The following is a 17,762-nucleotide window of genomic DNA, read 5'->3' as shown; positions in this document are numbered from 1 at the left end:
TTGGAACACAGGATGGGGAAAACCTAGGGTAGGAAAAACAAAGGAATAGGATAGGATTGGAGTTGGAAAACAGAGGATTGAAAACCATAGAAAACTTTGAAAATTTGTTGTTTGGATAGGCCTAGGAAATTCATCGGAATGGAAAACTTAGGAAATTATAAGAATACGGCTTACAAGTTTACCGTATCTGCGGCTTCATTTGTTGGTGTCGCACATGTGGGTCATCACATCTCGATGGCCAGTAGCAGCGGGACGCAGAGCGAGGCTGCAAGCTCGAGCGGCAAACGCAGTAGTGGGGCCGCAAGTTGACAGGCGTGGCAGGAGGCTGCGAGCTCGAGCGGCAAGCACGGGGCGGCAGCCTAGGCGATGATGTGATCGAGCTCCCGCACGGCCAGCGAGCAGGCGACGACGAGCTCGAACTCCAGCACGGCCGATGAGCGGGCGACGACGAGCTCAAGCTCGCACTGGCGGGCGGGCGGGCCGGCGCATCAAGTTCTTTTTTGCAGTTTTCTTCTTCCTCTACGTCGTGCTTACTGCGATGAGCTCGCTCGAGGGACTTGATTGTTCTCAATCCAGCGCAAAGGAATAGAAACAAGAGGTCTGCGTGGATGTAAGATTTCCTCCGTTTTTCCTCTGGAACAGCTGCCATAAGAAGATTTCCTCCGTTTTTCCCGTGCTCATTTCCTGCCATCCAGAGGAGTGAACAGTAGCCGAATCCTCAGGATCCCAAATCCTACGTTTTTCCTGCGTTTCTCCTTCGATCCAAAGGAGCCCTAAGTGTAATTCTAGGGAGTATACTGTGTACAGCGAACTCAAATGCCCTGATCACAAAGGAATTGTTTCACAAATTGAAAGCTGTTTGTTCCCCCAGATGCAACCGCAAGATGCCACCGCCCAATCTGTGAAGGGTGCATAAGGAACCCTAAATTTGAAGAGACCTCTGCTAACTGTTGCCATTTCTAAATTCATCAATAATCAGCAATAAGAACAAAAAAAAATGGCAAATGTTGTGAGCAACACGAACTGCCAAGATCCAGAAAGCAGTACAAAATTTAAACCGAATTAGCCTGTTGCCCACGAGATAAAGTGAATCCACATTTCATACATGGGAAGTTCAGAACACAAGGAAATGCGATACAATTCATATACTACTACTTGACCATGGCTCTAGAGAGATCGAACAACAACCTGTAACAATAAGCCCTACTGATAAGACTGCGAAATTAAACACATGGGCCAGAATACTCTAGCCTCCCTCGACTTCTTGAGCGCGACCCAAGACTTTTGCCACGGCCACCAGCGGCGGGGGCACCCCTCAGCCGCCGAATCCGTAGAGGGTGCGGCCCTGGCGCTTGAGCGCGTAGACGACGTCCATGGCAGTGACGGTCTTGCGGCGGGCGTGCTCCGTGTAGGTGACGGCGTCGCGGATGACGTTCTCGAGGAAGATCTTGAGCACGCCGCGGGTCTCCTCGTAGATGAGCCCCGAGATGCGCTTCACGCCGCCCCTCCTCGCCAGCCTCCGGATCGCCGGCTTCGTGATGCCCTGGATGTTGTCACGGAGGACCTTGCGGTGGCGCTTCGCGCCGCCCTTGCCCAGCCCCTTGCCGCCCTTGCCGCGCCCCGACATGGCCGCTCGAACTCTGAGGTGAGGTTGGGGATCGGGGATTTGGTGGTGGGATTTGGAAGAGATGAGTTCATTTGGACGAAGGCGAAGGGGTTTATTTAAAAGGCGTGCGGTGGGGTGCGGAGGCAGTCTGCGTCGTTCGATGAGCACGAGACGGACGGCTGGAAACGAGAGTTGGGTAGATGCCGCGGATCGCTGACGTGGTGCAGGGCGCGGATCGCTGAGTTGGCTAGCCTGGGGCTGGATTTTTCGGTTACTGGGCGCCCAAATTGAATATTTCGAAGAAAGTTAGCGGTGGAGATTGATATCTGACAGGTGGGGACATGGTTCTTCTCGATGGATTGACAGTGTTTTAGGCGGGATCATTTTCTTTTGAGCCAACTTTTGGCGGGATTGCCTATGGTTAATTTGGTATGTGTGCATGCGCAGTACTCTCTGTGCCTTTTTACGCGGTCAAACTTTTTTAAGTTTTATTACTAGATTAAAAAAATATTAATAACATGTGTATCTCTAAATAAGTGTATTATAAAAATATATGCAACGATTAATCTAATGATACTTATTGTGCGTCGTCAATATTAGTAATCTTTTGTATATAATTGGTCAAAGTTGAGTATGTGTTGACTCCATTTGTGAGAACAACAGTTAAACGGCACATTCGCTGGTTGGTTTCTGGGCTAGTTTAGGCTGGCTGGTGCTGATTTATTGTAAGAGGAAAACACTGTTGATTGGTTGGTTTGGGCTGACTGAAACCAACAAGCGAACAGGCTGACATAGTAAGCGGTTTTGGTTTTGACATAATGTTTAGGGCTGGTTTAGTTTTCAAAAAATTTCACCTCAAACTATCACATCGAATCTTGCGGCACATGCATGGAGTATTAAATATAGACGAAAAAAACTAATTGCACAGTTTGGTTGGAAATTACGATACGAATGTTTTAAGACTAAGTAGTCCATAATTAACCATAAATGTTACAGTAACTAACATGCGCTAATGATGAATTAATTAGGTTTAATAAATTCGTCTCGCAGTTTCCAGACGAGCTATATAATTAGTTTTTTTTATTAGTATCCGAAAACCCCTTCCGACATCCCGAAATATCCAATGTGACATCAAAAATTTTATTTCGTGAACTAAACAGTTGTCGGCCGCACAATGTCACGTCACAAACTATGACGACCCTGTAAAAATATGTCAGTTGTTTGGTTGATGATTCAACCAGGACAACCACACAAATTTTGCAGTAGAAACACCATTAAGGGGTGTTTGGTTCCATGGACTAAATTTTAGTCTATGTCATATCGGACGTTCGGATGCTATTTAGGAGAACTAAATATGAGTTAATTATAAAACTAATTACATAGATGGAGACTAATTTACGAGACGAATTTATTAAGCCTAATTAATCTGCCATTAGCACATATTTACTGTAGCATCACATTGTCAAATCATGGACTGATTAAGCTTAAAAAATTCGTCTCGCAAATTAGCCACAATCTGTGTAATTAGTTATTTTTTCGTCTATATTTAATACTTCATGCATGTGTCCAAACATCCGATGAAATAGAGACTAAAATTTTTCTGTAGAAACCAAACACCGCCATTGAATGTGGCATCGCCGCACCTTGGGTGTGGTCAGTGGTGGCGGCAGCACACACCCTTTGAATGTAAAATGTCTGCAAATTTTTGAAGGTAAAATATGGCTAGCAACCAAACACCTCAAAAACATAAAATCATGGCATGTTTCACCACAGCAATGCTTAGGATTTGAAGTCAGCACACAACAACTCCCGATCTTTGTACCAAAATACAATGGCCCAACTTAACATGGGACTCAATTCGGCTCCGCCCTTGTGGTGGGGATAGAGTGGGTCCGGTGCCCTCCCTGTCTCCACCGTTCAATTCACCTGGCATGTCTTCCACAAATAAACGAAGAGTAACAGCAACCAAAGTTTGTATGGTCCAGTAAAAATTGTTGGCTCTATGCATGGTTCGATAACTTGTGTGAAGGAGAAGAATGTGTCTAGCCTGCTATTCATACTATCATATAATAATTTTCTTTGTTCAGCTATTAATTTGGTCATCATCAAGAGCACCTTTTGTAATACATCATGTGAAGTACAATCTGGAACGCAATACAACTTGAGTTAAAGGGTACTGAATATGGTTACTTCGTCTACTTTATAGAGTATGTGGAAACTTAAGAATGATCTTTATTTTTAGAGAATTGGGTGGAGGAGTATGGATATACTCCTGCACAAGGTGGCTGCTACGGCACAAAATTGGCTAACTCCGTGTCAGGAAGGCAAACAAGGGTAGCTACAAGAAAAATCTGGGGAGGTCAAGAAGATGGTCGGACGGGTGCTCTGGATTCCAAACTACAGATCAAAGGGGATCAAATGTGGAATCAAGGAGTGGATAAGGACTCAGGAGGCCAATAAGTACTAGATGAAAAAGTACTTCCGCTTGGTGAACATGGATTTTGCAAGTTGGAGGGGGAAATCAGTTTGTTTTGATGTTATCTTACTGAGAGGTTGTTTTTCTCCTGGCTAAGAGTGATAGGTGGCACCTGCTCTTAGAATGTTGTGTGAGGTTGTGCTGGAGAATTTGGTACTAAATTAGTGCGAGGATATGCTACTCGTGGTGCAATCGGCTTAAACTGTAGTGACACTACATTTAAAAAGACTGTAGCTGGTCCTAAAACTAAAAAAAATTGAGTTACTGCAAAATCCGGTATATAGCCGCTGCATTTAAGAGGATCAATCTACAATGCAATAATGCATGCTGTTACAGAGAATCTGACATGCATAAACTATGAACATGCTTAGTTTTACACCTAAACTTGTCATGTCCAATCTTTAGCAAATTATGGTTGACATAAAAAGTGCAGTGAGCAAAATCGAAACCACATTTGTTGGTAAAATTTGATACAAAAACGAGTGTATAACATGTGACATAAGGATGCTAAAAAAAAAATATGGCACGCTATAGTTATAGTGATGAACTAAACAATTGCGGAAAAAACTACGATATAGCTGATCTCGCGTGGTAAGTTTTAGTCGTGAACGAAACCAGTCCTATGTTCTAGCTACCGAAAGCAACGTTTATCTGCTACAAATAGTTTTCTCCGAAGCAACGTTTATCTGCTACAAATGTTGTAAAAAAAACGTTTATCTGCTACAAATAGTTTTCTCCGTCCCACCGTGAGGCTGAGTGCCTGACCTCCGCAGATAGCGAGGGCGCCATACTATTTTTGCTGCGGCAGACCGCCTGCGCCCAGCCGCCCAGCCACAGCCACAGCCGCCCAGCCACCCAACCCCGCGCGCGGCGGGCGGCCACCCGCGCGCGGCGCACCTGCCCCGCGCCCCCCAATCTCGCCATGCCTTTCTCCATGGCCACCGCCTCGCCTCTTCTCGCCCCGGGGCCCTCCTGGCCCCGCTCCAACTCCCAACCTCGTGGCCAGCGCAGCGCAGGTAGCGGTAGCAGTAGTAGACGTGCAAGAGGAAGGTTTGGACCAATAGAAACTAGAGGCGAAGGGCGAGGAGGAGGTGGACGGGATAAGGAAGTGACGAAGGAGGGAGCAGACCGCGATGCTGCGGCGCGCGGCGAGCAACGCCTACTCGTGGTGGTGGGCGAGCCACATCCGCAGCACGCAGTCCAAATGGCTCGACAATAATCTTCAAGGTAGTATCTTGCCCGCCACAATGCTTAAGAATAAATCCTCCACATAACACGAAGATATGAGAAATTGTGGTTTAGAACCTTTTAACATTGAAGTACATCGTTTCTAGTAGCAGCACCGCTTCATTTTCCTGTGCGACAATTTTTCTCATTATCATCTCTTTATAAGCAGAAAACGATGTAGTATTTCTAATACCATGATACGAATGTGCATTATTTTTTCTCACAGTTTTTCAATATATCTTTTGTTGTCTTTGCAGAGATGGAAACGAGGGTGAAGTCCATGATCAAACTCATAGAAATAAATGCTGACACTTTCGCAAAGAAGGCAGAGCTGTACTTCAAGAACAGGCCTGAGCTGGTAAACCTCGTCGAGGAGACATATAGATCTTACCAGGCGCTTGCTGATCGATGTGATCGGATATCAGGGGAGCTCCACAAGTCAAATCACACCATAGCAACTGCGTTTCCGGAGCAAGTACAGCTCTCACTGCAAAATGACAATGGCGACGGATTCCCAAGGGGTATCACAGGGATCAATATCAGCAAAGGAACTAGCCCAGCTCCAAAGAGGACACAGACACATAAGAGGATTACCTCTCAGATGAGCAAAGAAAAGGCACAAGAAGAGATCGAGAGGCTCCAGAAGGAAATTTTGGTGTTACAAACTGAGAAAGAGTTCTTCAAGAGCTCATATGAATGTTCACTGGACAAGTACTTGAATATTGAACGAAGGGCAACAGAGATGCAAGAGGAGGTATGGAGCTTGCAAGAGACTTTTAATACCAGTGCAGTTATCGAAGACAATGAAGCTCGGGCTTTGATGGCTGCACGTGCCCTTATTTGCTGTGAGGATACACTGATTAACTTGCAAGATCAGCAAAAGCGATCATCTCAAGAGGCAAAAACAGAGTTCCAACGAGTCATAGACGCAAAAATGAAGCTAAAAGCTTTCAAGAGTGAGTGTGGGCACCCTGATAATCAAAAGGAGCTAAGTGATCAGCAATATGTAGTGACCAGCTCTGCGCATCCATCTACAGAGAATAATGACTCCATCCCGCAAGACCGCAGGCTCCAGCTACAGGAAGTATGCCAAAAGATCAAACTGCAGTTTGAGTCGTGCTCAGAGGCATCTGTAGTGCATCTAGCAGGAATGGTTGATGAATTCGTGGATAAGGTGATCGCACTAGAAATTGCATCTACATCACAGAATGCTCAAATCAATAGAATGAGAGCTGATGCAGATGAGCTGCACAAGCGTCTGAATAGTTTGGAGGAAGAGAAGGCAGGTTTAGTTGGGGATTCCAGCAAGTTGTCTGAGAGGTTGAGGCAAGTTGAGGAGGTGCTGCAAACGATTCAGCGGATTGAGAAGTCTGTGCACACTGAAAATGGAAATATTCACAGCCAATTAATTGATGCATGCAACAGTCTTACTGATTTCGTGGAGAAGGTGGATGCTCCTCTGAGCGAAGAAACAGTAGATTCATCTGAAGGGTCTAAAGGAATTGCTTCCGAAGAAGATGCAGATAAGCCTGGCACATTCTCTGATCCATTTCAAACTGATTCAGGCACTGCAGGTAAATCGATGGATGAAGACTCATTGGACTCATTTGATATCTCTAGTGAGGCACAGGAAGAAGACGCAGATGGCACCTTAGGGTGGCAGCAAGTAGTTCTGAACGGGTTAGAGGGCAAGGATAAAATCCTCTTAAGAGATTACACATCCATCCTTCGGAACTACAAAGATACAAAGAAGCAGCTTTCAGAAATAGAGAAGAAAAATCAAGAATATCATCTTGAGGCTATGTCAGAAATGAAAGAGTTAAAGAGTGCCAATGTAACAAAAGATGATGAGATTCGCTCTCTTAGGCGAATGTTGAGCTCTTTACAGTCCAAGATCAACACCTATCCAATTCAGTGTGCTGAGAAGTCTGAAGAATCATCCAAAGCAAACAACGATCCTTGTCTAGAAGACAAAGAGATTGGTGAGATAGAAGAATACATGAAACATTGCCGAAATGAAGAACCACATGTTTCTTCGTTAGAGGAGAAATTCAGAGAAGAAATTAGCAAAGTATTAGAGGAAAGCTTGGACTTCTGGTTGAGGTTCAGTACATCATATCGTTATATCCAGAAATTCCAAAAAGCATTTGATAAAGTGAAAGCTGAACTGGATAGACTTACTGATGCAAAAGCTCAGGAGGGCTTAGACACTGGTTCTGCTGGTCAGTCTGTTAGAAAACAAGAGTCGGCTGCCCTTGAAAAGAAACTCCGTGACTTGAGTACTGATCTCCAAGTTTGGTTGGAAAAGAATGTGCTGTTACAGGGGGAGCTTGAGAGTAGATTTTCTTTGCTGTGTAGCATACAAGAGGAGATATCTAAGGTCACAACATTGGATCGAACCGATGAAGCTCACTTTACTCCTTTCCAGGCTGCAAAGTTCCAAGGTGAGGTAAGTAATATGAAGCAAGAGAATAACAAGGTCACCAAAGAGCTACAGGCTGGACTTGACCATGTAAGGGGCCTCCAAGTGGAAATTGGGAGGACTGTTTTGAAGCTCAGAGACAATATTGAACTATCCATTGGGAGAAGCAACCGAGCACAGAAGAACTTCATATCTCTATCAGTGAAGGCCGGGGTACCTCTACGAACTTTCTTATTTGGTTCTAAGCCGAAAAAAACATCGTTATTTTCATGTATGCCTGCGATGCCAAAGCCAGTTTCTGACATGAGGCCAGGGCATTTTAGATAAGACCGGGTAGAGTGTCAGCTAATTTTTTCTTTTGTTCGATATGAGGGTTCTCTGTAAACATGTTAGTTTTGATTGAATGTTTAGTCTTTGTAGGTTTTAAACCGGTAAGGATCATGTAACCAACTTATTTTTTCACTGATTTGTTCAGTGATGTGTAATCTGTAGTCCTGTACATCCTTACTGCCAAAATACTAGAAGAATCTGACATGCAAATGTATAACGCCACACTCATTCATGCCACTGCTGTGACTTTTGGGTGGGATAGTGTTGTAATGTGTTCAGTTAAACTTGAGTTGTTAAATCGTAACATCAGTTTGTTATTTGCCTACCCACTAGAAAAAGTAGTGCAACTATTTGCAAGTTGACCATCTTTGAGAAAGTTTGGTCTTGTGGTGCATTGTACAAGCTTGTCAATCAAATGTTGCTATCAGTGACTTATTTTTCCATTTTCAGGTTCTTTTAGGTAATTAATTATCATGGATGAATGACACACCTCGGCTAGGTGTAAAATATATGTTGGTAAATGAGAAATAGGTTATGCATTTAGTCAAATCAAATGTCAATATACTCTTCCAAACAACACTCAGAGCTGTTAGTTTGAAGCTTCACATATTCTTGTCGTTTCTGATGGTGACATTCATCATTATCCGGTGACCTTTTCTGGCAGGATTTTGGCGAAGCTTCATGATTTGATCATCGATCTTGCTTTCAGGTGACAATGTCATTCTGCATGCAGGGCATCGATAAAGTTGCAATGTTAGAGATAAGTGTGCGAAAGCTTTGTCATGTTTGGTTGATGTCTGATCCAAACTTAGCTTGGGTGCGTTGTCTGTTTCCATTGACATCTGTAAAAGAAGTCATGTTCCTTCTGCAACAGAAATGGCACTGCATGTGTCTTTCTTTCTATTACTTTCTTATTTAACAAAATTTTGCAGGTTTTCCCGTTTCATTGAGAAAGTAAGGAAGAAAGAGATGGCTGAGGCTAAGAAATATAAGCCTGGTTGAGATGAGTTTGGTAAGTTCACCTGCTATACATTTGAAAAGTTTTTGATACATGCTTAACTGTCATCAGATTTTGATGTGTATAACAATCATTCAGACAGTCCATCTTATGTGTCAGAGATAAACGATCCAGAAGTTTTAAATGTTTATGCATTGATTGTACTGATTCGCCACCTAAAGGAAGAAAATAGGGTGTACTCTGCATCGTGATTTGCAATAATAATTGAATATGCTAGCCAAAAAGGATAAAAGTTGTCAAATTAGTAAGTTGTGCTGTTGGAGAAATCATCTCAAATGCCGAATCTTAGTGTATAATGTGCTTTGCAGTGTCATATCCAAAATTCCGAACATGTAAAGATTTCATGATTTTAGTAAATCCAATGAATGGTAGAAAAACTTGGAATATAATGAGAGGGCATGTTATGGGGAGATAATTAGCAGTAAATTTGTGAATGTATCACAGGAAAAAAAAAACGCAATTAAGCTAAACCAGAGAAGTAGTCCTCCATGCTAGCAATTGCATACTGTGAAAATGGGGGAAAGAGTACAGAGGACTGGTTCTAGTCCCATCTACTGCCCCATGCACGTTTTGCCTGATGTGGAAACAATTCCTCTTATCTTAGGGCCTGTTCGGCTAGTATTAAAGCCGGCTGAAGCTGTTGTGTTGTGAGAGAAAAATGCTGTAGATTCTAACTGATAAGCCGGCTGATAAGTTCTAACTAATAAACAGGTTTGCTCAGTGTTTTCTTCTGCTACAAGGGGTAAGTGGTGAGGTATCTCCTTTTTTTTTCTGGTCCAATGCAAAATGTGTAGCATTGAGCCCTACAAGATCTTTGACAATGACGCATATCTTTCATATCAAACTGTCTTGGAATATTTCAGTAAAGCATCTCATGTTCGTCTAAGGGCCTGTTTGGTTCGCCTAGTAGCTACTAAATTTAGTAGCTTTTAGTCACTTTAGTAACTTTTCAACTAAACACTATGACTAAAAGCTACTAAAAGGGCTTTAGTCATCTCTAATAACTCTGGAGTTACTAAAAGTGACTAAACTGTTTAGTAGCCACTAAAGTTTAGTAGCTCGAACCAAACACCCCCTGACACCAGCACTACGTCTTATGGCCTTATGGGGCTACATGGACCTTTGTTTTGCAGGACTGTCGGGACCTTACCGTAGCGAATGAAGATAAGGGCTGTTTGCAAAGCTCGGGCTGCTTCCGAGTTAAGCTTAGCCGAATCGAAACAGAAGGCTGTAGTCCAAAGAAGCATGTCTTTGGCTAACTACAGTAAGTATTCTACACCTTTGGTTTCAATCTGCATTTCAGATTTTCAGGTTTGTGCTCCTGTATTCACAGTAACTGGATCTACAAGTGCTAATATCTTCAAGTGAAGTCAACACAGGTAGGAGCACTGGGAGGAGTGCATCGTTGTCTGTGCAAGTCAATGTCTAACAGTTCTGTGCTCTCAAAGACTGTCAAGTGGTGTTGACTCGCATTCTCTTATCTGACGGTGCCACGGTGGAAGATCATCCTGTCTATATTAACTGCAGTGGAAACCAAAATACTGCGAACTTAATTTCAGAAGAAGGTTCACGCACGCAAAAATATCTCTCGATCAGTTAACCAGAGACGCAGTACCTCATTGATCCCGTTTTATTTTATATAGAAAGGGACACCGGCATCAAGCTCCTTGGGTTTGTTAATCGACGTATACTTAGGCCTTAGTTGGAGCATATTCGCTAGCTTGTGACACCTAATTTTCATTCTCCTAATTGTTAACTTCAGAATGACCTTTTTTCCATCAAAGGGGTTAGAATATGTCTCTCTTGTTTCGGAAGGAAGAGCATCTGCCTTCCAATAGCACCTTAATTTCCTATATTAAAGGACAAAACAACTTGTGGAGGAACTATTGCCCTATTCCTCATAATTCAGCAGTAAACTAGTGCGTTTGATGCTCTTCGGTCATGCAGACTAGTCTACATATATACGGCTTGTTCGCTGGTTGGTTTCTGGGCTGGTTTGGGTTGGCTGGTACTGGTTTATTGTGAGAGAAAAACACTGTTGGCTGACTGGTTTAGGCTAGCTGAAACCAACGAGCGAACAGGGTGATAATCTTATAACGGTCTAATTGTAATGGATGTGTGAACTTCTTTGTTAACGCAGCGTGAAAATTAAGTTACAGAGTTTGACCAAGGGTAAAACTGCTCGCTCGCCACATTTTTGTAACAACAATATAATACTCTCGTATCATGTCCAACCGCCTCCCTCACCCGTTGGATTCTGCACCGGCGGCTCTGCATCTTCGACATGAGTTGCTAAATGCTATCCTGCTTCTTTCGGTTGCGTTAGTATACGTATAGCGTTTCATGTTAGTATAAGAGATCGGATGGCTCAAATCACTCGACGGTGCTTCACACATAATTATGCCCTGAGACATATATTTCGCGTATCTATCCTATCCATCAATCAAAGTTCCTCCTACCTTTAAAATTCAAATGGTACAATGTTCAACTATTGAAGCTTGATCTGGGCCTTGTTTAGATGCCATTTAAATTCCAAGTTTTTTCACTCTCTTTCTATCACATCAATTTTTAACCGCTTGCATGGAGTATTAAATGTAGGTAAAAAAGTAACTAATTACACAGTTTAGTTGAAAATCACGAGATGAATCTTTTGAGCCTAGTTGGTCCACGATTGGATAATATTTACCAAATAAGACGAAAGTGGTACTATTTATCGGATTAAAAATTTTTCGCAATCTAAACGAGGCGTGACTGCACAGACACATTCCCAGGAGCAGTACAATTATACCTTTCAGCGCACAGCGCCCTGCACTAGCAGCAGCAGAATGCAGCACGGCAGGCCTCCCCACTTCTTATATGCGCACCCAAAGCCCAAACCCAAACCACAGTCGGCGCGAAGTCCCCAGGCTTTCCACGTCCAAAAGCCATGTTCCGCCAATCCTCCTCCTACAGCGACGCCCTCATGGACCACCACGCCGCGAGCTTCTCCGCCGCCGCGCTGTCCGTCACCGTCCCGGCGCAGATCCCCCGGGCCGGCGGGTACCTCGACGGCGGCGGCAATGTTGGCGCCTTCTCGTCGCCGCCGTCGTCCTGCTACTCCTCCTCGCTCCCGTCGTCGTACTACAACTACAACAGCATCCAGAGGAGCATCAGCTCGCACTCGCTCCCGATGCACCTGCAGCTGGCCGACGTGTCCCTCGGCGGCGTCGGCGGCGGCAGCGGCTTCTACTCGCCGTCTTCGCCGTCCACGCACCAGCTGACGACGCTGCCGCCGCTCTCGTCCTCCCCGTCCTCCTCCGGCGAATTCTTTGAGTTCACCTCGTCGTGCCCCGTCCGCCGCGTCTTCAGCACCGGCGATCTCCAGGTACCGCCTCCATCGTGCATCTCAACGATTCAGAGCTGCATCCATTCCAAGGCAATAAATAAATAAATAAATAACTGAAACTCTGCTGATGTGCTGGCAATGAACAGGGCATGAACGGGTCGTCGCCGCCGCGCCCGGTGCCGTCGGGCGACGGCTGCGGCCAGGAGGGAGGCGGGCCGTTCTCACAGAAGGTCGGCCGGTACAGCGCCGAGGAGAGGAAAGAGCGGGTCGAGCGCTACCGTGTCAAACGCCACCAGAGAAACTTCAACAAGAAGATCACTGTAATTGCTTGCTCGCATCTCCCTCCCCTGCAAATGATTCAATTTCCTCTGTCGTCGCACTCTCTCTCTCCACTCTCCAGACATACATTCGTGTCAGCTAACGTTCGGTCACGCTCTGCCCCCCGCAGTACGCCTGCAGGAAGACGCTGGCGGACAGCCGCCCGCGGGTGAAGGGCCGGTTCGCGAGGAACGGCGAGACCGACGCGGAGGCCGACGAGCGCGAGGCGTCCGACAACAGCTACGACTACGGCTGCAGCCACAACGAGCTCAGCAGCAACGGCAACACCTACAGCGCGGGCAGCTGCTACGACGCCCACTACAGCAACAGGCTGAACGGCGCCGGCGGTGGCGGCAGCAATGGCGCCATCTCAGCATTCAGCGGCGCCGGCGACAATGGAGAGTGGTGGTTGCGGGCGCCCGGTGCCGCGGCTGACGAGGCGCAGCGGCAGCGGCAGGTCGGCTTCGACTACGAGGACGAGCTCTGGGCGACCCTCGGCGACATGCTGTCGGTGAACCTGGCCTCGTTTGCTGATCTCCTGCAGGCCAGTCACCAGTCACTAGCCGAGTAGCGCGCCAGGGGCGATGGAGCGAACTCGACGTGGCGTTGGTGGCCGGTGAGGTCCGGTGCACGCGCGAGCACTCAGGCTCCGTTCCGCTCGATCGGGGCGCCGGTGCGTGGCGCAGTGCGGTGTGGTGAAGTGGTCTGGTCGGCGTCGTTGACCTTCCCTTGTGTATGATTGGTTGCCTTGTAAACTTTTAGCCAGAAACATCATGAAGCAACAAAAAAAAAAAAGTTTGAAACATCTTCCCGCCGTCTCTAATATCATGTGACACTGACAACAGCTTGTACTCCGTGAGATCCGTGTGACTTCCACAAAGCAGCTGCTTGAACTAGCCCGAGGATTAACCTCAGTACCAGTGCTGCTTTGCATCCTACAAGTGCAAGAGCTAATATAAGGGTGTGTTTAGTTGGAGAGGTGAAAATTTTTTTTTTGGGTGTCACATCGGATGTGTCGGAAGAATGTCGGGAGGAGTTTTTGGATACTAATAAAAAAACAAATTACAGAACCCATCAGAAAACTGCGAGACGAATCTAATGATACTAATTAATCGGTCATTAGCACATGTGGGTACTGTAGCACTTAAGGCTTTTCATGGACTAATTAGGCTTAAAAGATTCGTCTCGCGATTTTACCGATAACTGTGCAATTAGTTTTTTTTCGTCTACATTTAGTACTCCATGCATGTATCAAACATGTTCTTTTACTGTGGGAGGCAAAAATTTTTGGAAACTAAACGACGCCTAAGCTCCCGTGACAAGTTTTTTTGCTCGTCTTTCTCGCGCCCAATTTGCAGGTCGTTGTTTTCGTTGTGCCTGTCTGCTGGCACCGCACTTGTTTAAGACTTGAAAATGGAGCGTGTCATATGATCCGTCAGTGACAGGATATGACAAGTCATGTCATGGCAGTTTGCTCACTTGTCTGGCCTACCTCCCTAACCACACCACACCCGTGGGGGCTACGACTTCTCCCGGTGTTGCGGCAGATGGATGGCAGGTGGCATTGCAATTGCAATGCAATGGAGGCGGTCAGTCAAAGGGGCCGGGCCGGGGGTGGAGATCGCTGTCGCGGCGTCGTGAACGCGGGCGAGGCGTCCGTGATGCGCAACCAACCTTCCCGCCCAGCTTTTGGAGGGGTTCAGTTTCTTCAGTCAATTCAATGTCCGTCTCGTCTCGGGGATGTTCGATCCCATTGGCTTGCCCGCGCACACGGCACACCACACTTCAATGGCCGTTGTTGCTACTGCAGCGCTGTTGCTCGCTCGGTCGCAGTCGTCTAGCGCCGTCCGCTCGCGGGGCTGGAGCGCGAAGCGGCCGGCGATAGACTGTTGCGCGGTGGGGGGGAAGGGGACGACATGCTAGGAGACGGGCGCGCGGTGGGGGAAGGGAGAGCGGGCGGATGAGCAGAGTGGGGATTTTTGTTTTTGTTTTTTTAGAGAGAAGGGGCCAGTCCTACACAAGTCCGGGGCCGTGCCCAGATGAGAGTTCAGGGACAGACACATGTGATTAATATTATTATATATAGATATAGATTCAAATTGTCTACTAACTGTGTTTTACGTGGACACTTTACTTAGCTTTCTTTTTTAACTCGTATGAAAATCAAATTGCTATTTTTATTATTTATTATTTATTAATCTTATTACATGAACTCTTGGTTTTAATCAATTGCTTTAGATCTTTATTATAAATTCAATGGTGTTTTTTTTCTTTTTCTTGAAACAATATCTTGGTTTCCTAACCTTGTCGGCAGTACTAGCATGCCTTACCGGTTGGTAGTACGGAAATATGCCTTGCTTGCTTGAGCATGACTCCCCCTGATTCTAGCATTTTTATTCTTTCCTATATGTCCCTATATGGTATAAGGAAGCATACACAAATAGAAAAAAAAGAGAGAAAGGAAAAGAAATTCGTCTCAGATTTTTCAGTCAAGATAAGCTGAAAGGGTGAAAGTTATCACAAACCGATTGCTCCGCAAGGAAAAATTCGATTCCTTGAGAGAGCTGAAAATGCAATTAATCCCTACTAGTAGTAGCAGTACCACAAGCTTTTGACCACCCGAAGGCATCACACAAAAATTTTATCGTCAGGGAATAACTTAAAGCAGCTATCAATTGCGCCTCCAGATGTAGCAGGACAAAGAAATGTAAAGGGACATTCAGGCAGGGAAGAGGAAGACAAGGGCAGGCAGGCACCCAACGGGAGAGCGAAAGAATTCAGTTCCAATCCTTGCCAATATCTCGAGTATATTTTCTCAAGCGTGATCTCGGGAATCATCCATCCAAGTATCCAAGAGATAGAAGAAATTGGGGGAAAAACTTTTGGGCGATTGCAACGGGCACGATCATCTATCCAGTACACCGATCAAGGACAGGATACCGTAAAGATGAGTCAAACGAGAATAAGAACTACAACTCTACAAGCGTGTTTTGCGTCGACTCACAATGATTAGAGTTCAGAAGAGCAACAGAGGAGCCTCTCCATGCATACATGCTTTCAGGGGTAGAGGTACTAAAGAGGCCAATTATGTTAATGGCTCTTGCACTTAGCAGAAGGCTAGCTAAACAGCTTCGATCTCTCACAGTTGCATTCCAATGATGACAAAACTGTCATTTTCTGACTGTCAAAGGAGGAGGTTAATTTCGACGGTCATTCCTTCCTTACTGTCAGTCAAAAAGGTGAGGTAAAATAAGTCCCAGCCAAACTCACCCGCATCGGCATATATACGGCATGTGACGATGACGAGATTCAGCATTAACATGCAGGAACTCAATTCAAACTCTTGGTGCAGTTAACATGTCTATGATTGACATATGCTTTTGCATGTGTGACAGTGGGGTTCATGTGATCAGTTGCTAGGATAATAATTACATCATGAGAGTGACTGATGCGTCTTTTCACTTGGGAGGAGGTCTGTCGTCGACTGTCTCCCTACTGCTATAATTCACCTACTGACCTTTTTTCTAGCACAAGACATTCTGAAACTCTAGCATCACATGAAGGCCATTACAGGGCAGTTTCTTTCGGCTGGCAAGTAAGTTTCCAAGGGGAGATGTTTTTTTCAAGTCATCGACACGTAGGGTAGGAATTGGCAAAAGGGGTTAGAATTGAGCTAGGACGAAGAGAACCCTATAATTAAGGGCGCACTAATTCCCCCACTCGGCCACTCTGGTCAGTATTTTAGAGGAAGCAGCAGCGGACTGCATCTTTCATTCTTTCTCTCGCTGCTGCCTCTTTGGAATTTCTAGCTTTGGCCAAGGCTATCTCAGCTCTCTTCCTTTCCCTCATCTCCCTAGAGGCGGGGAGTGTGGCTGCCGATTCTTTGTCGGCCGGTAACAGGGGTGCTTTGCGCAGATAATCTTTGTTAACCAGCTATGATTTCGGTTGCGTGCAATCAGTACTGCTTCGTTCTTGAATTCTTGTTTTGATGCTCCAGTTCATCAGCTTTTTGTAAATGCTCACGCTGAAAATGCTACTAATCTACGGCAGAATATAGGTAAAATGCCGCCTTCTGCAGCTGCTATCCTGAGCCTTTTTTCAGGCAACGCCGCGCGACAGTTGATGTTGACTGATAACGCGCTAATCTTTCAGGTAGACTAGTAACCTTATATAGCTCCATGATGATGAGAACTGGGGACAGAATGTGACATGCAATTGTGTTAGTGCAACGCATATTAATTTTATAATGATCAGTAGCGCGCAAAAAAATGATTTACAATTAACTAAAACATTTAGAATTAGGAGCACCAATCCTACCACTTTCTCCAGTGGAGGAGGAAGCAAACGGGAATCATGTGAGGTGTTGCATTATATGTATATGTTATTTGAATTACTTATACAAGAAGTGAAGGCCCAAGAATCAAATGATGGCCTTGCTTTCGTGGATAAATCAATCATAAACAGAACACATGGCATGAACATCAGAAAGTGCACACTTGGATGCTATTGTTGACCCTAGTAAGAAATGTAGGGCAGTAGCCCACCGCAACCCTTTACCCAATCAGCAAGCTCTTACACGGGGGGTAGAGCAAAACCAAAAAGATGTAATCTTTGAGCACTCAAAGGGATCCTGAATGGGAAAGTAACATTAATCTAATGACAGATTCGAAATTAAGGACCCTGAATGCAAGAATAAGGTCAAAAAGTTTCACAGCAATTCCATAGAAAGGGGGAAGGTCATTGTAAAAAGGTGGAATCAGAGCAATGTCGGAACAATATATTTACTGATGCTGCGTGACCAACTGCTGCTACGCGTAATATTCTCTTAAAAATGTTAATGAAATGTTCCCTGTACAAATGTAGCTAGCCACTTAGCCAGTGGTACCTTTGCCAATTGCTTAGTGTAGTTCACAGTATATATGTTAGTAATGGTAGGCTATCAGCTTAGACATTTTTGAACAATGCACGCCTCGCAGCAATTAGAGTTTAAACATAATAGTTTCTGTTGTGATTATCAAATAATCTTTGTGGATTAGGTCC

The 17,762-nt window shown here is 45.1% G+C and overlaps 3 protein-coding genes across 11 annotated transcripts; 2 read left to right on the top strand and 1 right to left on the bottom strand.

The window, feature by feature from the left end:
- Positions 1-1,082: 1,082 nt before the first annotated feature.
- Positions 1,083-1,690, bottom strand: LOC136453507 (histone H4). The gene has a single exon (XM_066454070.1). It carries the CDS (start codon positions 1,625-1,627, stop codon positions 1,316-1,318), a length of 312 nt encoding a protein of 103 aa, XP_066310167.1. The 5' UTR covers positions 1,628-1,690; the 3' UTR covers positions 1,083-1,315.
- A 3,198-nt stretch (positions 1,691-4,888) lies between these two features.
- Positions 4,889-11,062, top strand: LOC136450699 (protein NETWORKED 2A-like). Of its 9 annotated transcripts, none has more exons than XR_010758398.1 (5): positions 4,889-5,309; positions 5,567-7,944; positions 8,771-8,878; positions 8,994-10,343; positions 10,459-11,062. XR_010758398.1 is itself a non-coding variant. In XM_066451266.1 (4 exons), exons 1-4 carry the CDS (start codon positions 5,216-5,218, stop codon positions 9,009-9,011), a joined length of 2,574 nt encoding a protein of 857 aa, XP_066307363.1. In that variant the 5' UTR covers positions 4,889-5,215; the 3' UTR covers positions 9,012-11,062. The 9 variants fall into 9 exon arrangements, 5 of the variants coding, with proteins under 5 accessions (XP_066307363.1, XP_066307360.1, XP_066307364.1 ...); XR_010758397.1 differs by having other exon boundaries at positions 10,450-11,062; XR_010758399.1 differs by having other exon boundaries at positions 8,994-9,073; positions 10,213-11,058.
- Positions 11,063-11,833: 771 nt separating this feature from the next.
- Positions 11,834-13,643, top strand: LOC136453506 (uncharacterized). The gene is made up of 3 exons (XM_066454069.1): positions 11,834-12,443; positions 12,551-12,724; positions 12,853-13,643. The coding sequence occupies exons 1-3, from the start codon at positions 12,006-12,008 to the stop codon at positions 13,291-13,293; spliced, it is 1,053 nt and encodes a 350-aa protein (XP_066310166.1). The 5' UTR covers positions 11,834-12,005; the 3' UTR covers positions 13,294-13,643.
- Positions 13,644-17,762: the final 4,119 nt, after the last annotated feature.

Source organism: Miscanthus floridulus, chromosome 5 (assembly GCF_019320115.1).
Source record: "Miscanthus floridulus cultivar M001 chromosome 5, ASM1932011v1, whole genome shotgun sequence".
NCBI lineage: Eukaryota > Viridiplantae > Streptophyta > Magnoliopsida > Poales > Poaceae > Miscanthus > Miscanthus floridulus.
This window is presented reverse-complemented; position numbering and strand designations above follow the sequence as displayed.

Bases quoted from the DNA above. Each gene is read 5' to 3' on its own strand.
- LOC136453507 (XM_066454070.1), bottom strand. From the start codon at position 1,627: ATGTCGGGGCGCGGCAAGGGCGGCAAGGGGCTGGGCAAGGGCGGCGCG.
- LOC136450699 (XM_066451263.1), top strand. From the start codon at position 5,216: ATGCTGCGGCGCGCGGCGAGCAACGCCTACTCGTGGTGGTGGGCGAGC. The intron at 5,310-5,566 runs GTAGTATCTTGC...TTGTCTTTGCAG, and splicing joins GCTCGACAATAATCTTCAAG to AGATGGAAACGAGGGTGAAG. The intron at 7,945-8,770 runs GTACCTCTACGA...TCTTGCTTTCAG, and splicing joins CTCTATCAGTGAAGGCCGGG to GTGACAATGTCATTCTGCAT.
- LOC136453506 (XM_066454069.1), top strand. From the start codon at position 12,006: ATGTTCCGCCAATCCTCCTCCTACAGCGACGCCCTCATGGACCACCAC. The intron at 12,444-12,550 runs GTACCGCCTCCA...GGCAATGAACAG, and splicing joins TCAGCACCGGCGATCTCCAG to GGCATGAACGGGTCGTCGCC. The intron at 12,725-12,852 runs GTAATTGCTTGC...TGCCCCCCGCAG, and splicing joins ACTTCAACAAGAAGATCACT to TACGCCTGCAGGAAGACGCT.